General features: G+C 40.7%; 2 protein-coding genes across 3 annotated transcripts in view; both read right to left on the bottom strand.

The window, feature by feature from the left end:
- CASS4 (Cas scaffold protein family member 4) overlaps nucleotides 1–8764 on the bottom strand; it is a 105458-nt gene extending 96694 nt beyond the window's left edge. Inside the window, exon 1 of the mRNA XM_073580666.1 lies at nucleotides 8549–8764. Coding sequence (XP_073436767.1) covers nucleotides 8549–8581 — 33 coding nt within the window. The 5' untranslated portion in view covers nucleotides 8582–8764. The remainder of the gene's footprint in view (nucleotides 1–8548) is intronic.
- A 2972-nt stretch (nucleotides 8765–11736) lies between these two features.
- CSTF1 (cleavage stimulation factor subunit 1) overlaps nucleotides 11737–17570 on the bottom strand; it is a 29418-nt gene continuing 23584 nt past the window's right edge. For both annotated transcript variants that reach the window (XM_073580664.1, XM_073580663.1), the window contains 2 exons: nucleotides 15730–16120; nucleotides 11737–14146 (listed from right to left, as the gene is read on the bottom strand). In XM_073580664.1, the coding sequence (XP_073436765.1) occupies nucleotides 13887–14146; nucleotides 15730–16120 (651 nt within the window). In that variant the 3' untranslated portion in view covers nucleotides 11737–13886. The remainder of the gene's footprint in view (nucleotides 14147–15729; nucleotides 16121–17570) is intronic.

Below are 17570 nucleotides of genomic sequence, written 5' to 3'. Positions count from 1 at the left end.
GTACAAAGGGGCAGTATTATAGTAGTTATATTCTTGTACATAGGGAGCAGTATTATAGTAGTTATATTCTTGTACATAGGGGGCAGCATTATAGTAGTTATATTCTTGTACATAGGGGCAGTATTATAGTAGTTATATTCTTGTACATAGGGGCAGTATTATAGTAGTTATATTCTTGTACATAGGGGCAGTATTATAGTAGTTATATTCTTGTACATAGGGGCAGTATTATAGTAGTTATATTCTTGTACATAGGAGCAGTATTATAGTAGTTATATTCTTGTACAAAGGGGCAGTATTATAGTAGTTATATTCTTGTACATAGGGAGCAGTATTATAGTAGTTATATTCTTGTACATAGGGGGCAGCATTATAGTAGTTATATTCTTGTACATAGGGGCAGTATTATAGTAGTTATATTCTTGTACATAGGGGCAGTATTATAGTAGTTATATTCTTGTACATAGGGGCAGTATTATAGTAGTTATATTCTTGTACATAGGGGCAGTATTATAGTAGTTATATTCTTGTACATAGGGGCAGTATTATAGTAGTTATATTCTTGTACATAGGGGGCAGTATTATAGTAGTTATATTCTTGTACATAGGGGGCAGTATTATAGTAGTTATATTCTTGCACATAGGGGCAGTATTATAGTAGTTAGATTCTTGCACATAGGGAGCAGTATTATAGTAGTTATATTCTTGTACATAGGGGGCAGAATTATAGTAGTTATATTCTTGTACATAGAGGGCAGTATTATAGCAGTGATATTCTTGTACATAGGGGGCAGTATTATAGTAGCTATAGTCTTGTACATAGGAGACAGTATTATAATGGCTATAATCTTGTACATAGGAGCTGTATTATAGTAGTTATATTCTTATACATAGAGGCAGTATTATAATAGCTATATTCTTGTACATAGGGGGCAGTATTATAGTAGTTATATTCTTGTACATAGGGAGCAGTATTATAGTAATTATGTTCTTGTGCATAGGGAGCAGCATTACAGTAGTTATATTCTTGTACATAGAGGGCAGTATTATAGCAGTGATATTCTTGTACATAGTGGGCAGTATTATAGTAGCTATAGTCTTGTACATAGGAGACAGTATTATAGTGGCTATATTCTTGTACATAGGAGCAGTATTATAGTAGTTATATTCTTGTACATAGGGGAAGTATTATAGTAGTTATATTCTTGTACATTGGGAGCAGTATTATAGTAATTATGTTCTTGTGCATAGGGAGCAGCATTACAGTAGTTATATTCTTGTACATAGAGGGCAGTATTATAGCAGTGATATTCTTGTACATAGTGGGCAGTATTATAGTAGCTATAGTCTTGTACATAGGAGACAGTATTATAGTGGCTATATTCTTGTACATAGGAGCAGTATTATAGTAGTTATATTCTTGTACATAGGAGCAGTATTATAGTAGATATATTCTTGAACATAGGGACAGTATTATAGTAGTTATATTCTTGTACATAGGGAGCAGTATTATAGTAATTATGTTCATGTACACAGGAGCAGTATTATAGTAATTATGTTCTTGTACATAGGGGGCAGTTTTATAGTAGTTATATTCTTATATAGACAGGTGTGTGCCTTTACAAATCAAGTCCTATCTGTTTATTTAAATGCAGCTGGACTCCAATGAAGGAGAACCATCTCAAGGAGGATCACAAGGAAATGGACAGAATGTGACGTAAATATGAGTGTCTGAGCAAAGGGTCTGAATACTTATGGCAATGTGATATCTCAGTATTTCTCTTTTAATACATTTGCAAAAATGTCTACATTTCTGTTTTTTTTTTCAGTCAAGATGGGGTGCAGAGTGTACATTAATGAGAAAAAAATGAACTTTTTTGAATTTACCAAATGGCTGTAATGAAACAAAGAGTGAAAAATGTAAAGGGATCTGAATACTTTCCGTACCCACTGTATATCCTACTTAGTTTATTACAACTGAATAGTGTAAAGCAATAAATCATCACATACAACCTTAGTACATAGATATGTGTCCAGTAGTAATTTCTTACCCCAGCTCATTCAAAGTGCCATACTCAACAGGGGGTGACACAGAGCAATGTACTATTCTTTGCTCATGTTAAACAATCAATGTTGCATCCACTATAATATTTTAATGCAATTCTAATATCTCTTCTATTGAACATTTTTGTGTATATATACACACCCAGTATGTGGTGTACCTTACACGCTAAGGTATATACAGACATTTCCTCTTGTTACATTTCACGTTATTTTGTTACTTTCAGAAACTCCTACTTTAAAACCACAATAAAAGTTGTTGTCAAGGTAGAATTGCTGCTTCGACTGAACTAATATAGGGGAAATACAAATACTACAATACTGTCCCCTATAAGAAGAATATATCTACTATAATACTGTTCCTATTTACAATAATATAACTACTATAATACTGCCCCTATGTACAAGAATATAACTACTATAATACTGCTCCTATGTACAAGAATATAACTACTATAATACTGCCCCTATGTACAAGACTATAACGGTTCCATGACAATTGTGTACAAGACAATTGTGTACGGACAATTGTGTACAGAAAATTGTGTACAGGCCAATTGTGTCCAAGGACAATTGTGTACAAGGACAATTGTGTACAGGGCAATCGCCTTGTACACAATTGCCTTGTACACAATGTCATTGTACACAATTGGCCTGTACACAATTGTCTGTACACAATAGTCCGTACACAATTATCTTGTACACAATTGTCCTGTCACCGACTATAACTACTATAATACTGCTCCTGTGTACAAGAATATAACTACTATAATACTGTTGCTATGTAAAAGAATATAACTACTATAATACTGCTCATAAGTACAAGAATATAACTACTATAATACTGCCCCTATGTACAAGAATATAACTACTATAATACTGCTCCTGTGTACAAGAATATAACTACTATAATACTGTTCCTATGTGCAAGAATAAAACTGCTATAATACTGCCCCTATGTACAATAATATAACTACTATAATACTGCCCCTATGTACAAGAATATAACTACTATAATACTGCTCCTATGTACAAGAATATAACTACTATAATACTGCTCCTGTGTACAAGAATATAACTACTATAATACTGCCCCTTATGTACAAGAATATAACTACTATAATACTGCCCCTATGTACAAGAATATAACTACTATAATACTGCTCCTATGTACAAGAATATAACTACTATAATACTGCTCCTGTGTACAAGAATATAACTACTATAATACTGTTCCTATGTGCAAGAATAAAACTGCTATAATACTGCCCCTATGTACAATAATATAACTACTATAATACTGCCTCCTATGTACAAGCATATAACTACTATAATACTGCTCCTATGTACAAGAATATAACTACTATAATACTGCCTCTTATGTACAAGAATATAACTACTATAATATTGCTCCTATGTACAAGAATATAACTACTATAATACTGTCCCTATGCACAAGAATATAACTACTATAATACTGTCCCTATGTACAAGAATATAACTACTATAATACTGCCCCTATGTACAAGAATATAACTTCTATAATACTGCTCCTATGTACAAGAAAATAACTACTATAATACTGCCCCCTATGTGCAAGAAATATAACTACTATCATACTGACCCTATATACATTAATATAGCTACTATAATACTGCTCCTATGTACAAGAATATAACTACTATAATACTGCTCCTATGTACAAGAATATAACTACTATAATACTGCTCCTGTGTACAAGAATATAACTGCTATAATACTGCCCCTATGTACAATAATATAACTACTATAATACTGCCCCTATGTACAAGAATATAACTACTATAATACTGCTCCTATGTACAAGAATATAACTACTATAATACTGCTCCTGTGTACAAGAATATAACTACTATAATACTGCCCCTATGTACAAGACTATAACTACTATAATACTGCTCCTATATACAAGAATATAACTACTATATTCTTGTATATAGGAGCAGTATTATAGTAGTTATATTCTTGTACATAGGAGCAGTATTATAATAGCTATATTAATGTATATAGGGTCAGTATGATAGTAGTTATATTTCTTGTACATAGGGGGCAGTATTATAGTAGTTATAGTCTTGTACATAGGGGCAGTATTATAGTAGTTATATTCTTGTATATAGGAGCAGTATTATAACTACTATAATACTGCCCCTATGTACAAGAATATAACTACTATAATACTGTCCCTATGTACAAGAATATAACTGCTATAATACTGCGCCTATGTACAAGAATATAACTACTATAATACTGCTCCTATGTACAAGAATATAACTACTATAATACTGCTCCTATGTACAAGACTATAACTACTATAATACTGCCCATGTACAAGAATATAGCTACTATAATACTGCTCCTATGTACAAGAATATAACTACTATAATACTGCCCCTATGTACAAGAATATAACTACTATAATACTGCCCACTATGTACAAGATTATAACTACTATAATACTGCTCCTATGTACAAGAATATAACTACTATAATACTGCACCTATATACAAGAATATAACTACTATAATACTGCCCCTATGTACAAGACTATAACTACTATAATACTGCTTCTATATACAAGAATATAACTACTATAATACTGCCCCTATGTACAAGAATATAGCTACTATAATACTGCTCCTATGTACAAGAATATAACTACTATAATACTGCCCCTATGTACAAGAATATAACTACTATAATACTGCCCACTATGTACAAGATTATAACTACTATAATACTGCTCCTATGTACAAGAATATAACTACTATAATACTGCACCTATATACAAGAATATAACTACTATAATACTGCCCCTATGTACAAGACTATAACTACTATAATACTGCTCCTATATACAAGAATATAACTACTATATTCTTGTATATAGGAGCAGTATTATAGTAGTTATATTCTTGTACATAGGAGCAGTATTATAATAGCTATATTAATGTATATAGGGTCATTAATATAGCTATTATAATACTACTCCTATGTACAAGAATATAACTACTATAATACTGCCTCCTATGTACAAGAAATATAACTACTATCATAATGACCCCATATACATTAATGTAGCTACTATAATACTGCTCCTATGTACAAGAATATAACTACTATAATACTGCCTTTATGTACTAGAATATAACTACTATAATGCTGCTCCCTATATACAAGAATTTAACTACTATAATACTGCCCCTATGTACAAGACTAACTACTATAATACTGCTCCTATATACAATATAACTACTATAATACTGCTCCTATGAACAAGAATATAACTACTATAATACTGCCCCTATGTACAAGAATATAACTACTATAATACTGCTCCTATGTACAAGAATATAACTACTATAATAGTGCTCCTATATACAAGAATATAACTACTATAATAGTGCTCCTATATACAAGAATATAACTACTATAATACTGCCCCTATGTACAAGACTATAACTACTATAATACTGCCCCTATGTACAAGACTATAACTACTATAATACTGCCCCTATGTACAAGAATATAACTACTATAATACTGCCCCCATGTACAAGAAATATAACTACTATCATACTGACCCTATATACATTAATATAGCTACTATAATACTGCTCCTATGTACAAGAATATAACTACTATAATACTGCCCCTATGTACAAGAATATAACTACTATAATACTGCCCCTATGTACAAGAATATAACTACTATAATACTGCCCCTATGTACAAGACTATAACTACTATAATACTGCCCCTATGTACAAGAATATAACTACTATAATATTGCCCCTATGTACAAGAATATAACTACTATAATATTGCCCCTATGTACAAGAATATAACTACTATAATACTGCTCCTATGTACAAGACTATAACTACTATAATACTGCCCCTATGTACAAGAATATAACTACTATAATATTGCCCCTATGTACAAGAATATAACTACTATAATATTGCTCCTATGTACAAGACTATAACTACTATAATACTGCCCCTATGTACAAGAATATAACTACTATAATATTGCCCCTATGTACAAGAATATAACTACTATAATACTGCCCCCTATGTGCAAGAATAATATAATGTTGCTCTACAGATTGGCACAGGTAGTTGAATTTCTGGTGATGTTCTTGAAATGTATGAGGCCATTAGGTGCATACAGGTTAAAGACATTGTGTAGTTTAGGAAACAAATTTCCATGACCCTGTTTCAAGTTAATAGAGGGGGTTCTTCTGGTCTGGATCCTCCTTTCTTTGTAGACCTGTCGTACATTACACATGTGTGCACATGAGCTGCAAGAACTACAGATGGAACACAATGTATTGCAGGTTTAATATCATGGGACCTCTCTAAGGATTGTGATCATCCCTTTAACAGATCCAGTTTTGTATTTTCCTGGATGGTGGCCTCCTCCGCTACTGTCTGTTCCCTAGTGGTGGTGGCCTCACACTGATTTGTGTTAGATGAAAGCTCCGACCAAGAAATAATGGTTTTTGGGGGATGTGGCGTTGGCGCTGTGGGGAATATTAATGCTGCTTTCTATCTCCGCCACATGGAGTGAGGTCTGTGAGTGATAAACCACAGACGACAAGTTCGCTCCCAGCTCAGGAAAACAGTCAGAAGTCTCCAGATGGGTATGTGGCGCACCCCGGCGAGAAAGAGAAGAAGTGACAAACACCCGAAAAATAGATGACATTTAAGTGGGCCGTTACCCTCCATTTCCATTGTAGTTGAACGTAATCTATTACTTCCTGTTATCAGACATTTCAGCAAGGTGAGAAGATGTCAGCTGGATGGGTGATACTGTTGTATCTGCGGCCAGTCAGTACATGGGGGTATATGCTCGTACCATGTTTCACGGACGTGGTACCTACTGGCACTTCACACTAGACCTTGGAAATCAAGGTCCCAGAGTCTGGAGGAAGAGAGGGGGGGCATACAATCCAAGCTGCTTGAGGTCTAGTGTGAAGTTTCCACAATCAGTGATGGTTTGGGGAGCCATGTCATCTGCTGGTGTAGGTCCACTGTGTTTTATCAAGACCAAAGTCAGCGCAGTTGTCTACCAGGAAATTTTAGAGCACTTCAGGCTTCCCTCTGCTGACAAGCTTTTTGGAGATGGAAATTTCATTCTCCAGCCGGACTTGGCACCTGTCCACACTGCCAAAAGTACCAATACCTGGTGTAAAAACAACAGTATCACTGTGCTTGATTGGCAGCAAACTCGCCTGACCTTAACCCCATAGAGAATCTATGGGGTATTGTCAAGAGGAAGATGAGAGACACCAGACCCAACAATGCAGAGGAGCTGAAGGCTGCTATCAAAGCAACCTGGGCTTCCATAACACCTCAGCAGTGCCACAGGCTGATCGCCTCCATGCCACGCCGCATTGATGCAGTAATTGATGCCAAAGGAGCCCCGACCAAGTATTGAGTGCATTTACTGAACATACATTTCAGTAGGCCAACATTTTGGATTTTAAAATCATTTTTCAAGCTGGTGTTATAAAATATTCTAATTTACTGAGATAATGACTTTTGGGTTTTCATTGGCTGTAAGCCATAATCATCAACATTAACAGAAATAAACACGTGAAATAGATCACTCTGTTTGTAATGACTATCTAATATATGAGATTCACTTTTTGTATCGAAGAACTGAAATAAATTAACTTTTTGATGATATTCTAATTTTGTGAGATGCTCCTGTAGATAGATAGATATGGGATAGATAGAGAGATATGAGATAGATAGATAGATAGATGGGGTTAGATAGATATAGATATAGGATAGATAGATATAGATATGGGATAGATAGATATGAGATAGATGATAGATACAGTAGATATATGGATAGATAGATATATGGATAGTTATAGATAGATATGAGATCGATAGCTTTGGGAGAGATAGATATGGGATAGATAGAGAGATAGATGATAGATAGATATGGGATAGATAGAGAGATAGAGGATAGATAGATATGGGATAGATAGAGAGATAGATGATAGATAGATATGACATACATATGAGACAGATAGATGATAGATAGCTATATGGATAGATAGATAACCAATAGGAAAGCACCAGAGAATTAAACATTGTGTGTTCGGCCTCAAACAGAATCCAACTGTTGCGATAATCTAAAGATGAAATTAGGGGAGATCACTCCAATAAATTAGGTTCTTAGATAGAGCTGAAATGTCGCCACATGGGCTGGTAAAAGTCCACGTTCCTTCACATCATTTGCGCGCTGCCCACTTTTTTCATTGATAGATTCACTGCTTCATTTTGTGGCTCCATGTGATTGGGCCGGTGACCATTAGATGATTTGCAGTGACTGATGCCACAGCGCACCGGCTGCAGACAATCTGTATCCATATCCCCCTTCTCACCACTATGACTCAGTCCCCAGAGCGGTCTCTGGTTCTGGGACTTACCTTTTTGGAGAGGCCCTGGACGGTCACCTCCATGCCTGGCCAGTGGTGCCCGCGTCCCCTCTCACCGCTCGCTGCTGACTGCTCTGTGGCTCCGCGCGCTCTGCACAGTCACCACCCGCTCAGCTGCAGCACATCTGGCTGACACACAGTCCAGGAAGTTTCTGGCAAGGTGGATTGGTCTGTGCGAACGCTGATAAGAAGGCAAGGAAAAAAATAGCTTAAAATACCAGCCAGAATATTACAAAAATATTTATACACAAACGAACAAAAAAAAAAGTCCAACTCCTCACTCAGGAAGGCTGTGACACCTCCTGCGACCTTTTCCAAGGAAGCCGTGTTGCTCATCTGCTGTGGTCAGCTCAGGTTCTCGCTCACACCCAGGAATATTTCTTCACCATTTTAGCTTCAGTTTTAGAGAAGACGAGGTTCAGTTTTCATGTTCTTCGGAAGTCGCTCTTGATTTTTAAGGTCCCTGCAGTCTACGACAAAGACTAGAAACCCAAGTGTGATCCACAGGGGTGTGAACATGAAAAAGTCCAGAGGATTCATCTAGAGGTTAGGAGCCTTGCAAACCAAGCTGGGTCAATGGATCTGTCACCAGATCTCACAAAAGAAATTGCATATATTATTAGATAGATCATTTGGGCCTGATGAGGCTGGTGTACTTATTTTGCATAGGTTTATTCAACCATTCTGACGTGGATTTATCAAGCTTAAACTCAACCTCTACTAAAACAAACTGACTAACCACCCCTCAGGGTTCCTCCTCCCTGTTGAAATCTCACACTACTCAGTAGAAGCTGCAGCTCTTCACCCCGGCTAGGCAGAGACTGAAAACACTTTGGCCTTCGATTTATTAAATCCTTTTTTTGCCTAAAAAAAATTAAATAAAACACTTTGAAAAGTCATAAAATATTTGCATTTTCAACAGTTTCAAGCAGCTCCACCATAATGAGCGGAGGGAAGCAGGAGCTGGGCAAAGGGGTGTAGCTACACCCACCGGTCAAATTCATCAATAGTGCCAGCGTCTCTTACTTCAGAAATATTACTCTGATCCCCAACTGGGGTAACATTTCTGGTGAGGCACAATCCACTGGTAAGATGAGTCGTGAGGCGCACCTCTTAATGAATTTGGCGCCTCTTAAGTCATTATGACTGGGGTACGATGCTTCCGTGTTAATGAATCGGGACCCTGGGCTCACTCCTGAGATCTCTCACTAGATCAGTGTTAGGCCACATGCACTCGTTGAATATTTGGTCAGTTTTTTACCCCAGTATTTGTAAGCCAAAACCAGGAGTGGGTGATAAATCCAGAAGTGGTGATGTGTTTCTATTATACTTTTCCTCTGACCGTTCCACTCCTGGTTTTGGCTTACAGATACTGGGGTAAAAAACTCACCAAATACTCAGTGTGTGCACATGGCCTTATACTGCCATTCTTATATGGATTTTCATAGAAAGTACACCAACATTGTCAGGTCCAAGATGCAGTTTGCATTGTAAAATCTGGTGACAGGATGATGATTGGCACGTTCGTATGAGCCACTAGCCACATTCTAACCAATCATATTGTTCTACATGTCAGACTTGGTCCCATTTCATAAATAATGTGATTAATGGCCAATCTACCAATCACTTACATTGTCTTACCCCACAAAAGACCACGTCTATGCACCTCCCTTCTGTGTAACTTGCGGACCACTGCCTGTAACCAAGTGTAATCCGTTACTAACAGCAAAGATGCAGGAGACGGATTACAGGAAGTCTTTGCTCCTGCTCTCCTGTCTGCCACAATGGACACAGGCATTACAGATGTAACACTTCCAGTGTGGGCATGTTGGGAAGTGAAGAAAAGGAAGTTCCAGGACCTATTATACTGGCAGAATGCTGATGATGAGGAAGCACAAGTTAGAGTGTGTGAGAATCTAAATATCTCCTGGACCGACCGGTACGTGCACCAAAGTTATACCTTGTAGGGGATGAGGGCAACAGCACCATGATGTCCTACAGGTTTTCTGTGAAAGGACTGAAGGTTTTTAAGTGAACACGAGAAAATACAAGCTCCATGGAGATCTTGTACTTAGTTAGATTCACCTGTGAGCAGCTGGTAAGACTACTCTGGCCCTGATAGAGGGTCGTCTACCACACACAGTCCATACATGTAGTCTACATAGATCGTGCATGGTGGCCTTAGTTAAGATCTTAAAGGGGATGTCTACCTAAATTGGTTTTCGGTAATGCCGCTTGGGATGGGTGCTGGCAGGACTGCTGTTGAGCGACACTGCCTGACAATCAGGTTGCCATGGCTTTTATATGGGGTTGTCAGACAGTGTCTATAGCAACCAGTCCGTTTTAGAATGCCATAAAAAAAAAAAAACAACTAAACACCGAATCGCCCCTTTGTGACAATCCCTTCTGAGCGCCGACACCCTGCCCCCCCGAGATGGTCACTATGTTGTGGTTCTCTAAAAATAAAATAAAAATGACAAAACCAAAAAAAAAAGAGGAAAGAGAAGCGAGCAGCTGACACCAGCGGATATGTGCAACTTCCTGACTGACGGCTGATTCCTGGACCTACCCGCAATGGTGGACGCTGCGGCATCACCCACACTCCATAGTGAGGGCCAGAGGCAACGTCAAGGGCAAATCCAACCACGTTCCATACCAATGATGGGGGAATCGTTCACAAGTCACGTGGCACAAAGATAGTATATAGTAGGTGTTCCTACACTCGGTTACTTCATCCTGATGCCCCATCCATCCGATCTCAGGAGGGAGCACCTGTATATATCCTGGGCCCAGTGGGAGGAGCCTGAGCTCATTGTCGCCCCCTGCTGATGAGTACTGCACTTTTCATGAGATTCCAAGTGGAGCAGGAAATGGAACGTGACAACTGCCCTGAGGTGTGCAAGGCCGGCACAAGGGCGTCAAGTCTCACACTTGGTAATCGGAGAGGACAGCGTGGAGTCATGGGTGCCAGTGATCCTGCCTTTTCACAATGTAGATGTAGTGATGCCAGAGGGCGAGATTACGAATCCATTCTTACAAGCTTGTGTGCGTGCAGTTACGTATGCTTCATGTCTGACACTGTGGGCGCTGTGTCCCGGCCAATGTACACCAAGCTGCATATTACCTAAACGGCGTGACATCCAGCAGGGCGGCGACACACAATGACCACAACCCAGAGGGGCAGTGTAATCCGTTTATTATAAAAAAAAAAAAAAAAGGTAGAATTTACATGATCCTGCCACAAATGAAAAGACCCATCCAATGGTCAAGACGCTGGACATCTGCCAGGTGTTATATCGCCCCTACTGAGCAGCAAAGCTGGAGTTAAGGGGGCTATCAGGTATTATCGGTGACTTGGTGGCCATGGAGAATTACTGCACCTCATCTCCTATTTAAAGGGAACCCGTCCCGCTGTAGGCGCAGTCTGATCTGTGGACAGCATGATATAGAGGAGGGGAGAATAATTATGGATAGGTTTGTTGGAAAAATCTCAGGATCACTTATTTTATTCATTGAAATCTGTTTGATGCATATGAGTCCAGTGGGTGGTCTTAATCTTGCGAGTCCAGTGGGTGGTCTTACCCAACTATTCACAGCTATGCAGAGCCTGAAGATGATTAAAGAGGGTACCCCCTACAAAATATCTCAAATGTACTTTTTCTGATCCTAAGACTCAGGGGCTATAAAGGATAGTGAAATTATATACTATGGGCATGTTAGGTGGTGAAAATAAAATAATGAATACACTAAAATGACATGTTGCCATTATGAAAAACTTTTTTGAATGAGGCCTACATAAAAATTGAAGAACTTGTTTGGCTGTGGAGCGGATTATATCACCGCGGTTGGGGTTGAATGAATATTGGGAAGCCAGCCAAACACTGATAGAACCGCCCACTGGACTCATGAGTAAAACCACCCACTGGACTCATACATACAAACGCCAGGGATTTCAATTAAAAGTTTTACTGAAATCTTTCTAACAAAACTGTATATCACTCTGATCAGCTGCTCCGTAACATAGCCTGCAGATCAGATACCAGGTTCCTATTAAGTAAACGCAGCAAAGTACGTTACTAAATGTATAGGACTGCTGGCATCTGCCCCGTACATCTCTTATATCCCTCGGCTTCTGGAGCAGATGAGCTTATTGTCACGAGTGTCAGATCCCCCCCAGATATCATATGTGCAGATAGATCATGAATTGTTTCGTCCCAGATAACCCCCTTATTACAATTTAAGGAACACTACAGGAACACCTGCCAGCCCAGTGCAGGACTCGAGGCATCAGACCCAGGGCAGATTTGCTAAGCTACCTGCGTCTGTGTTTCGTTATAGGGGCACGGTTTGATTACAATGGTGTGTGACCAAAATTTGGATGACTTATGAGAGCAAAGGAAACCAATGAATAGGAGATGTGACTTTAGACCGGACAGTTTATCATCCAGCACCAGCCATTGTGATTAACTTGATGCATTTTAAGATGGTCTAGATTAGGCCTACACTGGAAAAGGCCAAGTTCCCATGCTGAATATTTGGTGTATTGTTGATGCTGCGTTTTTTGTTTTTTTTCTAGCAGCAGCACAGGTGGCATAACATTTCTAGAAATTCCATCCAATTGTACTGTTTAAACAAACTCATCGAGGGAACCTAACCTATGGAGTAGACACCAAGTTTTTTTTATAAGTGTGATGGATCCAGCAATGAATTCCAGGAATCACAGTAGATATAAATTGCAAAATGCATTTCTATTGAAGAGGAAAAAAAAAACCAAGACCCAGGATCATGACTTAGTTCTTGCCATACAGCAATGTCACCATTATGACTACTGCTGGCATGTCACCCTCTACCACCTCCGAGATTTTAGATACACCCTGCACAGAGTTGCTCCTGTGACCGATCCCCATTTGATCGAGAAGCCAGGTGCCCTTTGTATTTGGATCAGTGGAGACCCTGAGGTCAGAAATCCCCTGATGATAAGGGGATGACATATTCCGGCAATATACAATAACACAGGAATATCCCGCAATGTGAGAGACGGCACATCATGGACGGGTGCGCACCAACAATAGCGCAGTTCATGATGAGGGATCGGTGGCACTGTGGGGGGGAGAGAACGCAGTCAGTGATGATGAATGGCCGACATCCCCTGCACCTCTCCTTGTGGGTTGTCAGGGATTGTGGAATCATGGCTGGCAGAGACTATAATAAAATGCATTCCTAAGATAAAGAACGAGCAGGTGTGTGCTGGAGATGTCATTAGTCTGCACATCAGGGGGCGCTCCAGCATCAGTTCTACCTTACAATTAGTTGAGCATTTTTTTTTTTATTAGTCTGTGGTTGACCTGCGGTACCAGAACCGGGCTCGGAAGTCGTCGCTGCAAGTCATGAATCCCGGGTTGGTGGGAGAGTGGACGATGCAGCGGACAATGTTATTGTGTCCTAAGGAGAGGAGGTTGCGGCGCTCGGACGTCCGGGAATCCCAGCAACACAAGCTGATAGTCCTTTCGTCTGGGAGCAGGATGTAGTCTTCTGTATGGTTGAATACGGCCTGGGTCCTGTGTACCTGCCTGCCGCTGAGCCCGGCACCTGCAGACACATAAGAGGTGTTTATAGGGGTCCAGTGCCAAGTCTACAACCAGCAAGGGTTAATCGTCACATCTGCACCACAAATGGCTTCTGTCCTCTTTAGGGATCCGTTACACATAGCGACGCTCCAACGATCCCAACAACGATACGACCTGGTAAGGATCGCTGGTACGTCGCTACATGTCGCCAGTAAGCTGCCAAACAGACAGATCTACTCAACGATGCAGCGATCCGTATAACGACCTCTGCGGTCGTTGGGACCTTGTCACACAGCAGCTATTCTGACGACTCCCGCCTGCGTCCCTGAGTTCTGTGCCACCAACAAGGTCGCTCGTCGGCGGCAAACACAGCGATGCATGCTGGCCAGCGGGACGCCAGCGATGAAAAAATGGCCTAGGACATTCCAGCACGATCAGCGATATCCAGCGGGGGCGCCGCTATGTGTCACACGTAGCGAGATCGCTGGCACGTCATAAAACCTGTGACGTTTCAGCGATCTCGCTATGTGAGACGGGGCCTTTAGTCTGACTTCTATGTTCTGTCTTGTAGATAATCTGTACTGTAGTGCCCCCTGCTGTTCACAAGGGGTAATTCACACACCAAACTAATAAGCATGATAAAGGAATGTGACCACTCATTCTAAATCATCCTTGACCCTTTCACATAAGTAGACCTAAAGCCCCAGACACACATAGCAATATCGTTAGCGAGTTCGCTGAAACGTCACAGATTTTGTGACGCAACAGCGACCTCGCTACATGTGACCCATAGCGGCGACTGGGCCCCCGCTGCGATCTCGCTGATCGTACTCGAATGTCCTGGGCCATTTTTTGATCGCTGGCGTCCTGCTGGCCAGCATGCATTTTTGTGTTTCACACCGACGAGTGACCTCGATGGCGACGCAGAACTCAGGGACGCAGGCGGGAGTCGTCAGAATAGCTGCTGTGTGACAAGGTACCAACAACCATCGAGGTCGTTATACGGATCGCCGTATCGTTGCTGTGTCGTTGAGTAGATCTGTCTGTTTGGCAGCTTACTAGTGACCATTTAGCGACGTACCAGCGATCCATACCAGGTCGTATCGCCGTCGGTATCGCTGGGGCGTCGCGTAGTGTAACGGTACCCTAAGCTTGCTCCATAGATGGTGTGCCTCGGCTATCCGGCACCCGCATCTAAACAGTATTGCTATTTAACCTCTTACATACTGCTGTTAATTGCTGATTTAATGTGGGAATGAAAGGGAACAGATTTAATAAATTGGAGTAAAATATAAAAAAAAAAAAATAATAATAATAATCAAAAGATGCCAGAAGTGACAAACTCATCTCAACTCCCAAAGAAATGCAATAAAAAGAGCTCGTGCGTAACCCAAACTGTTATCGCCATGCGAAAAACAAGCTGTTACACAGCTTTCTCGACAGAAACAACATTGTTATGGGTTTCCAAAAAATGGAGACACAAAGCAATTTTTTGTGGTTGCAAAATTCAGATTTGTTTTTAAATCAGTAAATACAGTACAGTATAAACCCCCCCCGAAATTTGGCGTCTTTGCAATCGTACAGATCTGGCACACGTGCCCTTACCTGTGTACTTGACCAGCATTCGGCCGGTGGAGATCTCCCACAGCTTGGCCACAGAGTCCTTGCCGTTGGACAGGATGTATTTGGAATTTTTGGAGAAGATGGCGGAGCACACTTCAGCCCCATCGTGCGCCTTCTCGTAGGTGGTGATGCAGCGGTTGGAGACCCCGTCCCAGAGTTTGATGCTGCCGTCTTTGCTGCAGGTGACGTAGGTGTTGGCGGATGGATTGTAGTGGACGGAGCAGATGGCATCCGTGTGCTGGTCTTGGGGATTACAGGAGACGAAGCACTGGAAGGTGTTCACATCGTAGAGGCGCAGCGTGGGGTGCTGGGTGCCCACAATGATATAGTCTCCCGACGGGTGGAAGGAGATGGAGCGCAGCATTTCTGCTTCCTGCAGAATTATATCATGGCAGTGTTAGCGAACAGGCTCCACAGGGAACAGCTCTGCCCAATTATTCTATATTTACAACACATTTTAGGCAGAGGTGATAGTAAGACTGTAGTGTTCTGTAACTTCCAGAACCTCATCTATACAACCTATACGTGACCGATATCTGCCGTAATACCGGATATCATCCTCTGTTCACACACACTGTCTGCATAGACCATGTTCTGGTAATTTTCATACTGGGAGATGCACTATTTATGCCAAAGTGTACAGTCATCTGATGTAGAGAAATATCAGCAGAATAGTGAGTGCAGCTCTGGAGTATAATATAGGATGTAACTCAGGATCAGTACAGGATAAGTAATGTAATGTATGTACACAGTGACAGCACCAGCAGAATAGTGAGTGCAGCTCTGGGGTATAATACAGGATGTAACTCAGGATCAGTACAGGATAAGTAATGTAATGTATGTACACAGTGACAGCACCAGCAGAATAGTGAGTGCAGCTCTGGAGTATAATACAGGATGTAACTCAGGATCAGTACAGGATAAGTAATGTAATGTACAGTATGTACACAGTGACTGCACCTGCAGAATAGTGAGTGCAGCTCTGGAGTATAATACAGGATGTAACTCAGGATCAGTACAGGATAAGTAATGTAATGTATGTACACAGTGACTCCACCAGCAGAATAGTGAGTGCAGCTCTGGAGTATAATACAGGATGTAACTCAGGATCAGTACAGGATCAATAATGTGATGTATGTACACGATCAGTACAGGATAAGTAATGTAATGTATGTACAAAGTGACTCCACCAGCAGAATAGTGAGTGCAGCTCTGGAGTATAAGGGTACTGTCACACTTAAGGTACTGTCACACTTAGCGATGCACCAGCGATCCTGACCAGCGATATGACGCGGTCAGGATCGCTGGTGCATCGCTAAGTGGTCACTAGTGAGCTGCCACACAGGCAGATCTCACTAGCGACATCGCTGGGGACGGGGGTCGCTACTTACCTGTCACACCAGGCGATCCTGCGTCCTCCCGCCCGGCTCCACGCGTCGCTCGTCGTCACAGCAGGAAGCTGATGACGAGAAACAGTCCAGCCTGTTCTCGCGCGATCAGCGATAACCAGCGGGGGAGTGGGTCGGAGGTAAGTATCAGACACAGCGATATCGCTAGCAATATCGCTATAACGTCACAAGTTATAGCGATATTGCTAGCGATATCTCTTAGTGTGACATGCCCTTAATACAGGATGTAACACAGGATCAGTACAGGATCAGTAATGTAATGTATGTACACAGTGACTCCACCAGCAGAATAGTGAGTGCAGCTCTGGAGTATAATACAGGATGTAACACAGGATAAGTAATGTAATGTATGTACACAGTGACTCCACCAGCAGAATAGTGAGTGCAGCTCTGGAGTATAATACAGAATGTAAC

This window comes from Dendrobates tinctorius, unplaced genomic scaffold (assembly GCF_039654945.1).
Source record: "Dendrobates tinctorius isolate UK_male_01 unplaced genomic scaffold, ASM3965494v1 ptg000065l, whole genome shotgun sequence".
NCBI classification, from domain to species: domain Eukaryota; kingdom Metazoa; phylum Chordata; class Amphibia; order Anura; family Dendrobatidae; genus Dendrobates; species Dendrobates tinctorius.
Note: the sequence above shows the minus strand (reverse complement) of the source record. Positions and strands in the feature narration are given on the sequence as shown.